The following is a 16710-nucleotide window of genomic DNA, read 5'->3' as shown; positions in this document are numbered from 1 at the left end:
TCACAATTCAAGGCCAGCATGGGAAATAGTTTGAGAGACCCCCCCATCTCAAAAAATAGTCTGGAGGAGGATCACAATTCAAGGCCAGCCTGGGAAATAGTTTGAGAGACCCCCATCTCAAAAAATAGTCTGAAGGAGTGGTTCAAGTGGTAGAACACCTGCTTTTCAAGTGTGAAGCCCTGTGTTCAAACCCTAGCCTGCCAAAAATTTTAAAAATCCCATAGTCTGGGATTCTAGATCTGACTACTACTAACCATGTCCTCCTCTGCGTTTCTTCCATACCAGTAAAGATGATGAATTCAGGACGATGGAACACCCCTTTTCTCACCAGCACCTCTGACCTCTCTGCTTAGACTGTCTATCCAGTCCCCTCATCAGTACACACCCCAGCCCTAACCATACATAAAGAACTGACCTCTTGCAGGAAGCCTTCTCTGATCCCCCAGTCGGAGGGACTCTTGCCTTGGGACTCCACATGATCACCCTTGCATTGTGGTCACAGTACATCCCCCTTTCTGATTCCTTTAGCACTTACAGCAGTCAGGCTCTTCAATAAGTGCCCAAAGACACAGGATATGAATGAGGACATCTCTCCTGCTTACTCTGATGGCTTCACATGGACCCTTTATCTGGAACTACACAAAGCACTACACACAGGGGCCTGGTGTAGCTGGGAAGGCACCAGGAAGATTGAGAAGCAAGCGAAAGCCTTCCAGGGCTTCAGCTGAGTGACTCCAAAAAGTCTTCAACAGGCTAGGGGCTAGGGACAGAGCCCACCAACTCTGCTAGCCTCAGGCTACCCATTGCCTGGGACCACTACTACCTCTCTTTGTCTGCCAGGCTCCTGTTCCCCCAGCCCACTCTTGGGTCTTACAAGTCCTTAGTAAAAGGTCATCCAAATATGGTGTGTCCCAAATTGCCTAGATGAAGGCAGGAGTTTCCCCTCGCCTCCCCAGTGTGGATCCACCAGCCAGGCTGATACCTGGTCCTGTGCTGGCCCTGGCATCAGACTGCTGGAGGCAGGAAGGAGTGAGAGGCTAAGGGGGTATAGGCCAGCAGGGAGCTTTGGGGAGCATCTCAAGGGAGATGTACAGGAGAGAGCAGCTTCTCTGGCCAATCCTTCCAGGTGGGATCACTAAGGTCCCTGAAGGCAAAGAGAAAGGCTCTGTCCAGACAGTGGAGCTGGAATAGGACTCTGGCCATCCAACTTCAGAAGAGGCAGGGAGTCCTAAGATGGGCCTTTACACCCTCTTCATTTGCCAAGGTGCCATCATCCTTGTATTCTCAGTGTATGATTCCATGCAATCAGGGACCAAACTGTTGGGTAGGCAGGTGGGTGGAGCACTTGCTATGGAAGGATGTAACACTATCACCCCAACTGGAACCTATTTAGATGCTGCTGCCCTAAGTAGCTCTTGCTAAATTCTCTGAACAAGGCCACAGGAAGGGGCTGTGGCCCCAGCAAGACTCAGTTGGAGGCTTTCCCACCCTCCTGCCACCAAGATTCTGGTAGGGCTGCCTTCCATCTCTTCTCCCCTTCCTGGGGACCTCACCCTGGCCCCTGAATGTCCATGTTACCTGCCCCCTTAGTCCAGATGTGCCCACCAGAGCCCTTCTCTCACCTCCTGGACCAAGGCTGAGCATGAGTAATGCTTGCCGGGAAAAGGGCTTTCTGATGGGGGGAAGAATAGCTCAGCCTGCTGCTTGCAACTAGGTGTGGGAGAAGAGGCAAGGAGTTAGTCCCTATCCACACTGCCCCATGGGAGGCAAAGGCTGCCCATTGGGCCACAGCATGGATTCCCATGTCCCCCCACCCTCAGGTTTCCTTAACCTGGGAGCAGCAGGGCCCATGGGGTAGGAAAGTAGTGGTGAACAGAGTTATGCTGGATCCCTTCCTGATGGGATCCTGTGCCCTGTCTCTCTGTTGGCAGTGCCTGTCTTTTCTCTGTCTCAGACATTGCTCTCACAGCTCTCCCTGTGGAGGGGAATGGGGAAGGGGACACACATAGGCACAGCATGACTGGGGCTTGTTATTTTTCATTTCAAATCCTTTTTATTTCAGGACAAGCATGCTTATATGTACAGAAGAAACAACTATGGAGCCAGCACACACGTGCAGAGAGTAGGGCACCTGCCTCAAGCTTACCACAGGCCAAGGGGTCTTGGCCTCATCTATCCTGGGCTTCCACTTCATCTGCAAATAGCCCTGGTCTGGTTACCCAGTGGGCAGCAGGATGAGGGAGTTGGCCCTGTCCCAGGCTCTGATCTATGGGCAACTTGTTCCGGTGGCATGAGGCCAGGAGCAAAGAGTGGTGGGCAGATGAGCAATGGCCAGTCCATTTTCCTTGGTTCTGGGGCACTATGCCACAAACCCTGTCATGTCCTCTCTGGTCTAGGGCTAAGGGCCTGTGCGGAGGAGCAGAGGCTCACACTAGCTTGGGGAGGGAAGGGGTGCATGGGGACCAAATTGGGCCCCAGCCACCAACTCTGGGGGAGGGGCAGAAAGCGGAAGTGCTGCATTTGGCTACCAGAGGTACCCCCAGCACAGTTATACATTGTCAAGCATCACCGTGGGGCTCACATGCCAGATCTGTATGTGGGGGAAGGAAGAAGGGAGTCCAGGCAGCCTTTTAGCTTTTAACGTTAAGGATTTGGGCTGAAAGGCCATGGTGCCAGTTGCGCAATTTGGCAAAACGTGGGCTGTTACGTTCCGTTTCAAACCTTTCCCTGTGGCACACAGAAAGAAAGAGAGAGAGAGAGACAGAGACAGAGACAGAAAGAGAGGGAGAAAAGAAGAAGAAAGAGAGGGGTTAGGGGACATGTCCACCATTCCCCTGTCTCAGGCTGGGTCAGAGGGCTGGGAGGGACAGTTGGCTTGGAGAAGTACTGCCTGGCTTGGGTCAAGCTGAGGTTGGATGGGGCAAGATCAGAGTCCTGGGAACAGAATGGAGGGACTGAAGTCCCTGCCTTGATGGGTGGGGGCCATGGACAAAGGACCTGGCTAGAGGGCCTTAGGGCAGACTGGGCAAAAAAGGGACTTCCTGGCCTGTCTGGTTAAGGCTGGGCAGGGCTGCTTTGGCCTCGGCTCTTGGGACTGAACCAAACAGGCAGGTGGGCCTAACATTGTTTCTGTCCCCTAGCTGGGCACCAAGAAGGAGGGGCACCTATCCCCTGCAATGAAGCCTAACAAGCAGACCCGTCACCTCCCTGTGCTGCCTGGCCTCACCTCACTTTATGATTCTCAGAAAGAAGGCTCACATACCATCCAGTGCCCCGCCCAGCCGAGGCACTGGAACGCATACGAACACACATACTCACAAGATCGCTGTCACAGATATAGAAGGTGGGGACTTCCCACCACTTCCTGCTAGTGAGACCACAGGGGGCTCAACCCACAGAATGGGGTTCTGCTGTATTCAGCAGAGAACACAGTACAGAGCAGTCAAGCAGCAGCCAGAAATGTAGAAAGGGAGGAAAGAGGGAGACAGGGAAAAGCCAATGCCAGAATCCTAGGCCCTCCTGGCTGGAGGGGCCACTAACACTCTCCAGACCAGAGGTGCAAACTGGTGACCAAGGCTTGGCCACATCTAACCATAAACACTGTGTGCTCAACCTGTATAGAAATTTGATTTAAAACAAAGACTGGGGATATAGCTCAGCAGCACCCTCTTAAGGTTCATAAGGCCCTGGGTTTGACTCCTAGCACCATGAAAATAAATTAATTAAAATTAAAATTAAAAATTAATTGCTATATCCATGCTATGGCATGGTACTCAGGAACAACTGAACTGCAGGTCGAGTATCCCTTATTAGAAATTCCTGGAACCTGAATTCTTTCAGATTTCAGATTTTTTCAGACTTTGGAATATTTGCACATACATAATGAGAAATATTGGGAATCCGAATCTAAATGCAAAATTCATTTAGGATTCACATAATCAATACTTCTAGTACACCTGTCTTTGACTGTGACCCATTACATGAGGTTAGGTACGGAATTTTCCACTTGTTGGTACTCAAAAAGTTTTGGGGAACATGTCAGATTTTGTATTTTTGGATTAGAGATGCTCGACCTGTGATTGGTACCCTGGACAACTTGGATAAATCCCTAGGGAATTAGGCTGGCTAAAAAAAAGCCAATCTTAAAACGGTCACAATGATGAATGAGTTCACCTATAAGACATTCTTGAAAGATGACAGACTGATAGGAATGGAGAACAGATAGCAGATCGGTGGTTAGCAAGGTTAGGAGGAGACAGGCATAGAGAGAGGTGTGGCTATACTGCATATGAGCACCAGAAGCAGCTTTGTGGGGAGGTAAGTGTTTTGTGTCTTCACTATAGCAATAGCACCATTGTCACTGAGACGTTGTGCCTTAGTTGTGCAAGATGCTGCCACTGGAGGAAACAGAGTAAAGGGTCCATAGATCTCTCTGTGTTATTTCTTACAACTGCAAGTGAATTGGCAATTATCTCAAAATAAAAAAGTTTAATTTAAAAGATGAATTGCCAGCACAGAAGAATCCGGAAGGTACTTAAAGATCAGAAGATGCGGCAGTGCTGGTCTTACAATTCTGCATAGTAACAGTCATCAGGTACTAGTCCGTTTTCCCAAATCCTCACATTTACAGAGGTCTACTTTCCCATCCGCATGCCTGGGAGACACTTGCTCTGCCCCTCAAGTCCAGCATATTGAATCTGTAGGTAGGACTATTTGACAAAAGGGGCTCACTGCTAGCTTAGTTGAAAACCAGTGGTCTAGTCTAACCTTTCCTTATGCCAAGAAGAAACCAAGGCCCAGAGATGCCCACACAAATGGTATAAGGCCTCACAGAAACCCAGCAGCAGAACCATGATGTAAGTGTTAGGCAGTCTTCTTCCCTTGCTACACACCTTCCTTTCTGAGATCAGGGTGAAAGGGTGAAGACAGCATGAGCAAAGTCCCCGTGGCAGGACCACACAGTCCTGCAAACAGTCATAACATCTCAAAAGACCACTCAGAATGCAGTTGCAAAATGAGATGCAGCAAGTTTTAGTAAGGCCTATGGAGGTTGGGTGGCACTTTGTAATTATTGTTCAGTGACTGGGTGAGGGACAGTCCTGGAGTCTCTGTGAGTCTAATGAGCCTGCTCTGCTAGGCACTGTTTAGAGATTCCCAACTAATCAAAAGAAAGAAGCAAGAAGAGGAAGGAAGGAGAGAGGAAAGAGAAAGGAAGAGAGAGTCTACCAGGGCTGTTCAGACTGTGGCACTCGGGGTGTCTTGGTGTCTCCAGTTGTGGCTTTCAGACAGGCTAGGGTGGCGGAATACTAGAAGACCTGGGTCAGCTCCTGGGTCAGGGGCTGCTTGGATTCAGTGACATGACAGTCTCTGCCCATGAGGATGACTCTCAAGAAATTAAAGTCAGAGCTGGAAACAGTGGCTCACTCCTGTAATCCCAGCCACCCAGGAAACAGAGATCAGGAGGATTGCAGTTCAAGGCCAACCTTGGCAAAAAGTTAGCGAGATTTCCTCTCAACAAGGAAGCCAGATGTGGTGGTATGTGCCTGTGGTCCCAGCTACACAGGCGGTGTAAGTAGGAGGATTGTAGTCCAGACTGGTGGGGACAAAAAGATGAGACACTATCTGAAAAAAAAAAAAGAAAAAGAAAAAGAAAAAAGGCTGTGGGCATGGCTCAAGTGGTAGAGCCCCTGCTTAGCAATTCAGAGGCCCTGAGTTCAAACGCCATTACTGCCACAAAGAAAAAAGAAAAAGGGGGAAAAAGGGAATTAAAATCAGGAAGGGAGGGATTTGCACGCCTCAGTCCTGGGCAGAGGCTTGCTGGTGCCACAGAACCTCTACTGCGGGGTCTGCAGAGCCTGAGATGGGGGCCGGGGTGAACGGTAAGGGGTGAAAACAGCCTGGGACTGAGATAGGAAGCAGTCTGGAGTCTCTTCTTGGACACTCTTTCCAGATCTCTCTCCGATAAAACCCTATGGTAGCACCTGCAGATGTTCCAGGGAAACCAGGAAATACAAAAGTTGCCTGAAATCTCCCTTCCCTCTTCTGGCTAACGAGGCACAAGGTTAGCAGACTGCCATGCATACTGGATGGAAGAGAAACAGAGAGTCACCAGGAGGAGATGGCAGGGGTCACGAAGGCGGGCCTCTGTGACTTATGGAGGGAGGAAAACGGTCCCTGCTGGCTTCCTGAGGGAAGGAACCTAGGGATGATTAAGCTGTTTGCTGCAGGGGTTGGTGACATAAGACCTCTCTGCTGAGTCTCTGGAAAAGTCCACATTGCTCCCTGAATCACCTATGCTGTCAGCTTCAAGAAGGAGGTAGGACAAACACAATAGAGCACGGGAGGAGAGAGCTGAGAGCTGTCCCCACTTAAGACAACTTGCTCTCAACTTTTGAGCTAAATCCAACATCATCTCTTGGCATTCTGTTTAGCTGCATTGCAGGCACTGAAGAGTTAAGAACTGTTTCTCAAATCACATGCCATTCTTGGGTCTGGGAGAACCACACTTTGGCTTGAATATTCAGCCAAAATGTGAAGATCACTTGAGTTGGCAAAAATACAGGTTCCACAATAAAATGTACATCAAGTTCCAGCTGGCTCCACAGTCCTACTCTACAAGAGTCCTGTGGCCACCGTGCACTGGTTAGGAATTACGGAAAGTTGGTTCAGGGTGGGAGCATGCCTCTGAGCCCCAGCCCCTCACAGAAAGGCAGCCGCAGGATGCACTGGCCCCAGGCAGACTGTCCCAGGAAGAGCATGCAGACACATACTTGCTACCAGGAGTTGACATATAATCACACTGGGCCCCATGCCTCACCATGGAAAGCCCTTGTGGGTTCCAATGGATTTTGGGACAGCATGCCTCCCTCATCCCAGGGCTACAGCACCTGACAGGCTGTGGATGGTAGGCAAGTAGCTGTGGTCTCAGACCTGCTACTGATGGGGAGACTGTGACCTGAGACCTACTAGCCCTGTGCAAGCCCCTCCTTGTGTTGGGGGCTGTCCCTCCTTGCAGCAGCTGTTACGCTTAAAGCAATTTACAGAACTTGTGCCTTAATGTAGGTGTGGACAGCTGAGTCCACAGGTCAGGTGTTTGTGCCCAGCACGGTCCTCCACATGCCTTCTCCCAGTGCCCAGCCTTCGACACACGGGGGCCAAGCCCTGAGATGAGTGGGTAGGCGAGGCACTGGCCCACTGCCCTTCCAGGGAGAGATGCCCTCACTCTCAACAGCCCAGCAAAGGCCAAAGCAGCCCTGCCCCTGCCCCAGGACAGAACCAAATGAGCCCAAAGTCCTCAACTGCTGTAGCCTGTTCCAGGGAGGGTGAGGGGAAAGACTCAGCTCCAGGTACCCACCTTACTAACACAGGACAGCCACCTAAGCCAGCATCTGCTGGAGCCCTTTGCAGGCCAGGCTTCCCAAATACTTGAATTTGATAGGTTCCTTCCATGAGTCATGTGGCCTGGGGGCTGCCTGGGGAGGGATGGGGTTAGAAGACGAGGCCATCAGCCTGAGTGCAGGCACCTACCTTGACCTTCGCAGAGCTTCTTCATCAGGGTCTTGCACTGTGGGCAGAAAGGAGCTATTTAGGGGGACTCACAGAGAACATAAAGAAGAAACACCACTGAGACTCTGTGCACAGTGAGTCCCTAGGATTCAGCCAGGTCCTGAGCACATCCTACCCCCTAGGCCTGTCAACTGTGGAAAGGAGAGTCTGCAAGCCAGGCAGAGGCCAGGGGGAGGAGAGAGACCATGGTGTAGTTAGGAGGGAGTGGTCAGAGTGCGGCCTGCAATGTCCTGTCATGCCAGCCCTGCCAGTTATGTCTTCTGGAAGCTGCATGACAAGCCTGTTGCCATGGATGGAGTTAGGGGTTGGAGCAGAAAACTGCCATGGTTGGTCATCCCACCAGAGGGGTGCAAAGGCGCTCTGCCAGCTGCTAACGGTCCATCAGTGTCAGCTCATCTTCAAGGGTGGTGGCTTGCCTCCTTGGTTTCTTTGAGCCGTAAGACTGTGCAGCAGGACCCAGGACCCCGGACCCTCCTCTGGCTCCACCCAACAGCCCTCACTCACTGTATTCTGTCCCTGTCATCTGGGCCAGGATGCGGAAGGAGCGAGACTGCAGGTTGGAGGACCGTCGGGCCCATTCATCAGCCTCGTCTTCTGGCTTGTTCTGGTTCTTGATCACAGCCTGGTACACTGGAGAGGCACTGTCCACTGCTAAATCCTTCACAGGAAGACTCCTGCAGTACAGAAAGAGTCATGGGCTGGTGCCAGGCTGGAACTTGGGCTTCTGCCACTGTGTCCTCCCACCATGCTCCCCCCCCACCTCCCTGGTGCCAGTTGGTGGTGCCTACTGCTTTGTACCCACCAGGCCTTCACCCACTGCTACTAGGTAACTGAGACATTGGCATGGCCTGGGTCCTCGGTGCTCAAGGTGTTCTGATTGAGGCAAAGACTCCTCTTACTCAGGAGGGGTCCAGAGGCTCAGATCCTTTCTCCCCAGTGCTAACACCCCACCCTCCGGGGCTGGATCCCCTTTGAGGAAGGAGGAGGCAGGTCTCCTTGAAGTAATTTTGACCTCCCTGAGTAGGCCCGGAGTTTGGGGCAGAGTGAGGACAGGATTTTGGGACACCCAGAGGCTTCCTGGGGGTCCCCTGCTGCTCTCCTCACACCTTTGGATCCAAATAGGAAGCTGGCAATGCTGTGCTCCCTGGAAGAGAGCTGTGGGCCCCAGCAAAGCCCATAGCAATGGTTGCCAGTACACCAGTTCTCTCAAAGATGCTGAAACTGAAATCCAGAGAGGTCAACTGACTAACTGCAGGTTATGACAGGTAGGAGCCCTACTCAATCAGAACTTTGGCTTCCTGGCTCCCTGCTAGAGTCTTTTCTATTAGGGTCTCCATAGTCACAGCAGCTCAGGAAGGCCACTTCTGTCCACCAGGGCCTACAGACTAGACATTTTGACCAGATGAAGACATACCCCAGTCCAGACATGCCCTACCCAGCACCCTCCTGCCTGCTTCCACCTGCCCTGCAAGGGACTAGCTGGTTAGGAGAGGATCTCCCTAGTGCTTCTGTCTTCTACCCTCTCTGCAAGGAGCTGGATAGAAAACCAGCCTAGTCTCCCAGGATTGGTGCTCTGGGCTGGCTCAGGATGGACTATGAGAACAGAGGAGGAAAAGGGCACCAAGGGTGGGTAGAGTTTCCCTACTTTCCTAAAGGCCCTGATCTGGCTGCAGAGCCCTGGGGACTGTTGACCTATGGTTGAGATCAAAATGGGAGGCCAGCAGTTCCTTCTGGGATCTAGCCAGAGAGGATCCTGTAGCTGCTGCAGAAGCTCCTGCTAGGTAGGTCATTTACGGCACAGGAAGGATCCCAAGGGTTCCTAAGGGCTTTAGGTGAAATGCATAATAGGCAGGGCAACCAGGTGTCCCAGGTCCTGGCTCTTGGCCTCCTAGGAGGAGAGGGAAGGGAGGTGTGTGGATTGTGCTGTATGAGAGGGAAGGTGTAGGCGCAAATCTGGGCTCTGCCTTCAAGCCTGTCTACATGGAACTTTGCAATCCTAAAAGCAGATGGAAGCGTTTACTGTCATTTCCCTGGATCATGTCCATGACAAGCTCCCCCATGCCTTCCCCAACTCCAAAGCCTCCAGAAAAGCAAAAGTGAGTCCCTTGGAACTCAGCAGTGCTGAGCCGAGATTAGTGTTGCTGCTGGAACGCAGACTGGGAGTCAGATGAGGAAATTGCCGTGCCTTTCCTATGCAGAGAGCTGTTGGAACAGGTCTTGAAGTCCTATGCTTCTTGCTACAGAGAAGACTTCACGGTTATACAACACCAAGGTCACCTCTGGCATTTACTCCACTGTGCACTGCTCCCAATTCTGACTCATCTTTCACTTCCCTGTGGCAGTCCTGGCAGGCGCTGTCTCCTACAGATCTATCTCTCATGAGGGTTCTGGGGACAGGCCTCCAAAAATCTTCTTGCCACCCTCGGGCCCTGAATACTGACCCAGTGTGGACTCTGACTTCTAGGTCTACACTTTACAGAAGCATCCCCAAAGCACAGCAAAGCATCCCCAAAACACAGGGACGCAGCCCCAGGCTGGGGGTGGGCGTGGTGTGAGTGTTATTACTGTGGATTTCTAAAGCCACACTGACGTTATTGATAGCAAACGCCAAAAGACAAATATGTGCCTGGGTAGGCTGCAGGGGATGTTGTTTGGCTGCGAGGTGGGTGTGAGGAAAAATGTGGACAGAGCACATGGACTGACCACTGGTCCTCAGACAAATCCCATCAAACCCACACACCATCCTGCAACCAGACAGACAAATGACGCGACAGACACTGCAGGGTCTACTTACGCCAGCGGCGACGCCCTGCCAAGCAGAGGGAAACCCAGCCGTGAGTGCGCGTCCATCATGGGATGGCAGGGGGCAGCGCACACAAGAGAGCAGGGTTAGGATCAGAAATGAGTTAGGGGAATGGGATGGGTGAAGGAGGAAGAGAGAGAGAAAAAGAGAATGGTCAGTGAGGAAGGAAGCATGAAAATGACAGCAGAAATGGGAGCACTTTATGGCCAGGAGGTTTCCCCACTGGCACCACAGCAGCGTCAGCCCAGCGCGCCTAAGTCAAAAGGAAGGGGAAAGGATGGGCCTTTCCAGGCGCTAGGGAGAGGGGAGGGAGTGGAGGGAAGGTGACAGGAGGGAGATGGGAAAGATCTAGATTAATCAATAGTGCACCATATTCCAAAAAATCATGGGCACCCTGGGTGATAAAGCCAAATAACAGCGGTCTCACCAAAGAGCAGAAAATGTAAAGTGAGGAGAGTAGTTCTTCCATTATCGTCCATCAAACTTCTCTTTCGCAACTGTTACCATTTTTAAGGACACACCAAGGACCACATGGCAAACAAATGCTATCAGGAAATCCCTGGTAGCTCTTGGGCTTAGTCAGGATGCCTTGTTTTTCTGGGTATGCATGAGCTAATGATTGTTTTAAATTTGCATGGTCATATTTTCTGCTTTGAACGATGGGTTTAAAAGAAATCAGCAGAGCCCTGTAGTGTGCACAGAACTACAGCCCTGAGCGCCTAAATGGTTTGAGACTTGTGGTTCCAAAGCAGGTGACCTCCACCCCCTAGTGGTGGAGGCGGAGTACTACATTACAAAGAGGGCAACAGGCTTCCCAAGGAAGTCCACAACCCAAGTTCCATCTCCTGAGCTCTGCAGCGTACCCCTTACAAACTTCATACATATCGTGGCCAAAAGGGCTGAGTTCTGGGAAGGCCGAGTCCTATAGGAGCTGTGTAGGACTTTTTAACCCTGTGTCCCTATTACAATATCTGTTCTCCTAGCTTTGGAAAAAAACTATCGTCTCAAGACTTTCCACCCTGAGTTGCTAAGGATCCCCAACCCAGGGATAAGATGTTGCCTAAAGAGATAATCAGTCAGTTGTGTAAGTCAGCACTATGGCATTCCCAAGCAGAAAGCAATGGGAACTCTGTGTATATGTGTTTGTGTAAGAAAAGACAGAGAGGAAGTTAGGGAGAGACAAAGAGATAGACAAAAATTTAAAAATACAGAAATAGGACAGAAAGGGAGATACACAGAAAGAGACAAAGAGAGAGAGAGAGAGAGAGAGAAAGAGGAAGGCAGGGAGAGACAAAGAGATAGAGAGATGCAGAATAAAGAGAACAGAGATGTGAGAGAGAGAGAGAGAGAGAGAGAGAGAGAGACAGGAGAGTTTCCATTGTTTGCACTATTAGCAGTTTCATCCACAAGTTTTGGCCAGCTCTCTCCCTAGTCTACTATAGCTAAGAGGCAAATTGCAGGAAACAAGAATATCTTAAATTCCACTGCCCTGAGGTCAGGCTTCCAGGAGGAGGAGGGAGATGGCCATCAGTGGGGTTGACTCCTGACAGCACCTTCGATGGTCAGTGCGAGGCCCTGACCAACAAGAAACCTATCATGCATTTGGATGGATGCTGATTGCTGGAAGAGTGAAGTGACCCGCCACCCCCCCCACCCCAAAATGGCTTAGTTGCAAAAGGCCTATGGGTCTCCAGTGCTCTGTTAAAAGGCTTGCAGAAGTCTTTTTCTTAACGAGCCTCCTTATGATACCAGGGAAAATGCAGAAGCTGTGAAAAGTTCTTTGAGAAACACCACACTGCATTTTTCCACCTTTTTGCTAAAGCTGGGCATGGGGTAGGTTCTGAAGAGAGAGGACAACCATGTACTGAAAGACCCTGGTGAAGGCTGATCTCCCTCCCAGGGCCTCTGCCTGGGAGGCCCAAGGTGAGGGAAGAAAGTTGGTCCTGATGGCACCTGGTGGCCTCCGTAGGTGTGTGGAGTTAGGGAGGCGCTTACCCACTGAAGTCACTGCCCTGGGCTTGGGCCTGCCCAGCGATGGCGTCCATGATGGCATCCTGGGAGTACATGCTGATGGGTGTGTTGTACTGGGCATGGATGATGGTGGCCTTGCCGCCCAGCCCCTTCACCTCAATGGGCTTGTGGGTGGACAGGGCTGAGTCCTTCAGAGCACTGGGATTGAAGCGTTCCTGGTAGTCGGCGCTGGGGACAGCACACAAGGGGGCAGGGTGAGGTAGAAGAGGGAAGGAGAGGGGAGGAGAGAAGCCCAACAGGTGATGGTTATATGAGAGGAAAAGGAAGGCCTGGGCTGTTGGTGGTGTGTGTGGAGAGAGACCTCCCAGGCCCCAAGTAGGCTTCCCAGGTTCCCTCCACTGGGGGCTGATGGGGTCTGGTCAGGAAAATCCTCAGCACCTCCAGAAAGCCCTGTGCAAGTTTCCTGGTCCCAGATGACGTGCAGGCCCTGGTTCCGCCTGAGCTACCTCCCCAGGTCAGCAGGGGATGCCAGGCACAGCAAGCTTTCCCACACACACAGTCCATGGAGAAGCAGAGACAAAAGGGGTTCAGGGAACCAGGGTTAGGAAGAGGACAAGAGCTGGGCCCTGTGAGAGAGGCAGCAGCAGCACAAGCTGAGTCCAGAATGTTCCAAAGGCAAAGAGCAGCTGCACTGGGCATCTGAGGAATTCTGAGTGAGGTTCCTCCGTGAAGAGGCTCATCCTGCTGGCCACCCCTCTGTGGCCTGCAGTTCTGTTCTTCTAGATGCTTCCATACATGTGCTTCTTCTTGGGAGCAGGGCTCAGGCTGCCCACACCCCTCCAGTCCCGCTTGCTGTGGCCTGCCAACCTCCGCCCATCTGGAATTCTTCTGTCCAACAGATAGGTGTGGTCCCCAGGCAGAGACAAAATCAGGTGCAGTCCCTCCTCTGGAGTCCCATCAGGACAAAGTGATCTTCAGGCTCACACAGGCCCCAGCGGCAAAAGCACAGTGCTCCACCCCCAACCCCACCAGAGCCAGCTTGCGGAGCTTAAGCAGCTAGAGCAGGAAATTGGGACTGAAATTGAGGTCATCAAATGGACACCTGCCTTGCAACACCTTCACTCCATTCTCCAGCGTCACACCCGTGCAGGCTCAACCAGGGCACAAAGGCACCCCCACTCACACATGCACACAGTACACATGCTGGAAGGGGCGTGCTATCCACGCCCCACAGACCACAGACGCATGCTGGGCTGGCACACAGGTGCACACACATGCTGTCCTTGGATACTAACTTGGCTGGAGAGTTGACTACCACCTGGTGGGGGGGGGGGAGGAAGAGAAAGGGCAAAGAAGACAGGGCAGTCAGAGTGAGGTTTGAGCTGGGGATGGGGGTGGGGAATGAACACTGGGACCATCTTTAGACTGTTGATGATGGAGCCAGAACCAGTTGAATTGCACTAGGTTAGAGAATAAGGAGTGAGAAGGGAAGAGAACCCCAAGTTGGGAATCACAGCCTCCAGGGCCCTTGATTTGATCTGGAGATGCTAACACAGCAATGTTCCCTCCATGGTAGGCCCCAGTACCCTCAGTTTTGTCAGGGAGAAGGGTTTTCTTGTCCATCTTGTGTGAGCACCTGTACCATGTATATGTACTTCCACCTGAATGCCACAGAGGGACCCTGCCCTTCCCTCTGATCTGAGAGTCAGCATCCTGGAACTCAGTGCCTTTGGGCCTTTGGGTTCTTTAAATGCAAGTTCCCTGTAGTAGCAGACCCTGTGGCTTAGTGGCCCTGTCTGAAACTTGAGACAGAGAGCCTGGAGGGCAGTGAGCTCTACCCCCCAAATTCTGCTGCCTTCCTGGATCTGCCCACTGTGAGCGTCAACTGGGGGAGCCTGGGCCCCAGCTGGCTTGGCCCTGGTCATCCTGCAGCCAGGACCCAGGGAAGACATAGACTTGCCCACCTCAGGGAGCCTTGTAGTGGTTCTACCCAACCCTGCCCCCCACCCCACTGTCTCAGAGCTGATAAAATTCTCTCTGTCCTCCCAGCTCAAAATAGCCACAAGTGGAGCTAAATTAGGAAAGAGCCAGCTCAGAGCTTCCATTCTTTCTCCATGTTTGGCCAGTGCTGACAGCTTTAAGGGCAGCTCTTACTCTGACCAACCCAGTGTCCCCTGCAGAGGGCAGTGTTGGCCTGGTGGGGTGAGGGCTGCTTCTGCCCTGCCTGGCAACCAGCTTCTTCTTTGGCATTGATTCTTGCCCCCTGCGGAGGACTCCAGGCCAGGATAACTTGCCACGGACACAGATCAGAGAGGAGCTAGTGCCCAGGTCTCAGGAAGGAGGGGTCAAAGATGAGACCCTCTACCCAGGGGTCTTCACACCAGAAACACTGCCCTTCAGTGCTGCCCCAGATAGGATGAAGAGAAGGGCCTGAAAGATGCTCAATCCTGCCTGCCCTTCCAGCCCATTGGTCTCTCTCCACTCCTCCCAAGATGCAAGGTGCCCCCCTGGGCAGAGAGTTGGGGAAGGGGAAGGGGCTTCCTTTTGGAGCCAGATGGGACAGAGGTCAATTCCTGACTCAGCCTTTTCCTAGCACTGTGACTCTTGGCAAGTTATCCACCTGTCTCAGACTCACATTCCTCAATTATAAGATTGTAATTGTAAGACGGAGATGATGGTCCCCACTCCACAGATGGGTTAAGCAGAGTATCCAGGATCTGAGTCTAGAGCCCTCAGCATAGGATAAGTATGCAACGGATGGCTGTGAAGGTTAGCATTTGCCGCTCCTGTTCCCTGCGGCAGTTAGGCAGTTAGCCAAGGTGGGCTAACTCAGCTGGGCAGAGGCCTCATCTCTTCCTACCTGCACTGCCCCAGGACGGCGGCAGCAGCTTTTACTTTGGATGAAGCATCAACCTCACTCCCACCCTGGCCCATCATTTTGTGAAAGAAACTATTGGATCCTGCCTCACTGATTATCAAGAATAATTTAAACATTTGCCAGGGTCTGAGCAGCCCCTGTGCCAATGGGATGGCACCTGGGAGCCAAGGGAAATAGAAGTGAGGCTAATCCTTCACTTCCTGGGGCAGGTAGCCAGCTCCCCTCTCAAAGCAAGATGGAGTCAGGTAGGCCCAAGCACCAGTCCTGTCTGCCACTTACTAGCTGTGTGACTTTAGGCAAATTACTCATCCTCTCTGAGCTTCCATTTCCCAGCTGTAAGGTGGAGGAAACAATATCCACCTCTGAAGTTACTGAAAGAAGTCCCCATCCCCCCTTCCTCAGGGACAAGTCATAGCTCAGTCTGTGGAGACGTTGTCATCACTGCAGGTGGGCCTCCCAGGGGTCCCAGTCCACCAGAGCCCAACCTTTCTGCCTGGCATCAGTCCCAGGATGGATCAAGAAGGCTTACCAGCCCATCAAAGGCAGAGCAAGGAGGCCATTTTGTTCTGCTATTCCTGGAGTTTTCTGGCAAAATATCCTTATTGGGAAAGCTGTGTGGGACGGGGTTTGGGGGTTGGGAAAGCTCAGTGAAACCATGGCTGCCACAACCAGCTTTGCTCAGATTCCAGGAAGAGCTGGGGAAAATGGGAGGCCCAGGAGGTGCTAAGCTAGTGTGGCACAGCAAGGGTAAAGGGAAGGGTGTGGCTGGGGTCAGCCCTCTTCTGCCAGCCAGTTGCAGAACTCCATTCCAGTGAGTATGTGACAGAACAGAACTCAGTGCTACACACAGTTGTCCCCTTTATCCTCCCTGAGATGTAGACAGTGGGATTCTTCCCATAAGCCACTAGGCTACCCTGCATGAACAGCCTGCTCTGCCTTTAGCACCCAAAGATAAGCACACCCATCCTACACGGTGGTAGTAAAGGTTACAGTAAGACAGATGGCAGGTGTGAAGGGTCTGGAGGCTAATGTGTGCTCAGCACAGGGGCTCCCTTCCCTCAGCTCCCTCACAAAATCCCAGCTCCAAGTGCCAACTTCTATGCCCATAAAGTCCCACCAAGGAGACTCGGGGGGAGGGCAGCTGCTGTTCTCCACAACCCCTTTCTCCGGGCCAGGGTCAGTCCTGTGAGCCCCCTCCCTCTCACATCATTGCTCAGGCTCTCCATGGATAGATCCTGTGCTTTCTTCTCCAGGAAGCCTTTCCAGACTGATCCCAGCCCTGGAGAACTCACCCTTCCAACCTCTAATTTTTCCCTATTTCTGCCTCAGGGTTCTGGGAGGGACAGAGAGCACCTGTCTCCTTGAACCATGTTCTGAAGACAGCACGCCGTGGGTCCCATGGAGAAGTGGTATGGCCTGGTGGGAAAATTTGGGAAGTCAGTCTTCTGCATGCAAGCCTGACTTAGCCACTTAGTAGCTGGAAAACTGGACT

General features: G+C 52.1%; 1 protein-coding gene across 8 annotated transcripts in view; it reads right to left on the bottom strand.

The window, feature by feature from the left end:
• Positions 1-16710, bottom strand: part of Ldb3 (LIM domain binding 3) — a 62117-nt gene that overhangs the window by 33625 nt on the left and 11782 nt on the right. For 2 of the 8 annotated variants that reach the window (XM_020161329.2, XM_020161324.2), the window contains exons 5-9: positions 13636-13658; positions 12365-12568; positions 10361-10375; positions 8071-8240; positions 7528-7564 (exon numbers count right to left, since the gene is read on the bottom strand). In XM_020161329.2, coding sequence (XP_020016918.2) covers positions 7528-7564; positions 8071-8240; positions 10361-10375; positions 12365-12568; positions 13636-13658 — 449 coding nt within the window. Of the gene's footprint in view, positions 1-2026; positions 2728-7527; positions 7565-8070; positions 8241-10360; positions 10376-12364; positions 12569-13635; positions 13659-16710 lie in introns of those variants that run through there. The other 6 variants (XM_074079337.1, XM_074079338.1, XM_020161327.2 and 3 more) reach the window with 5 other exon arrangements.

The sequence above is a fragment of the Castor canadensis genome, chromosome 7, assembly GCF_047511655.1.
Source record: "Castor canadensis chromosome 7, mCasCan1.hap1v2, whole genome shotgun sequence".
Taxonomy (NCBI): Eukaryota; Metazoa; Chordata; class Mammalia; order Rodentia; family Castoridae; genus Castor; species Castor canadensis.
The sequence above is the reverse complement of the archived record's forward strand: the minus strand, read 5'-3'. Positions and strand labels throughout refer to the sequence as shown.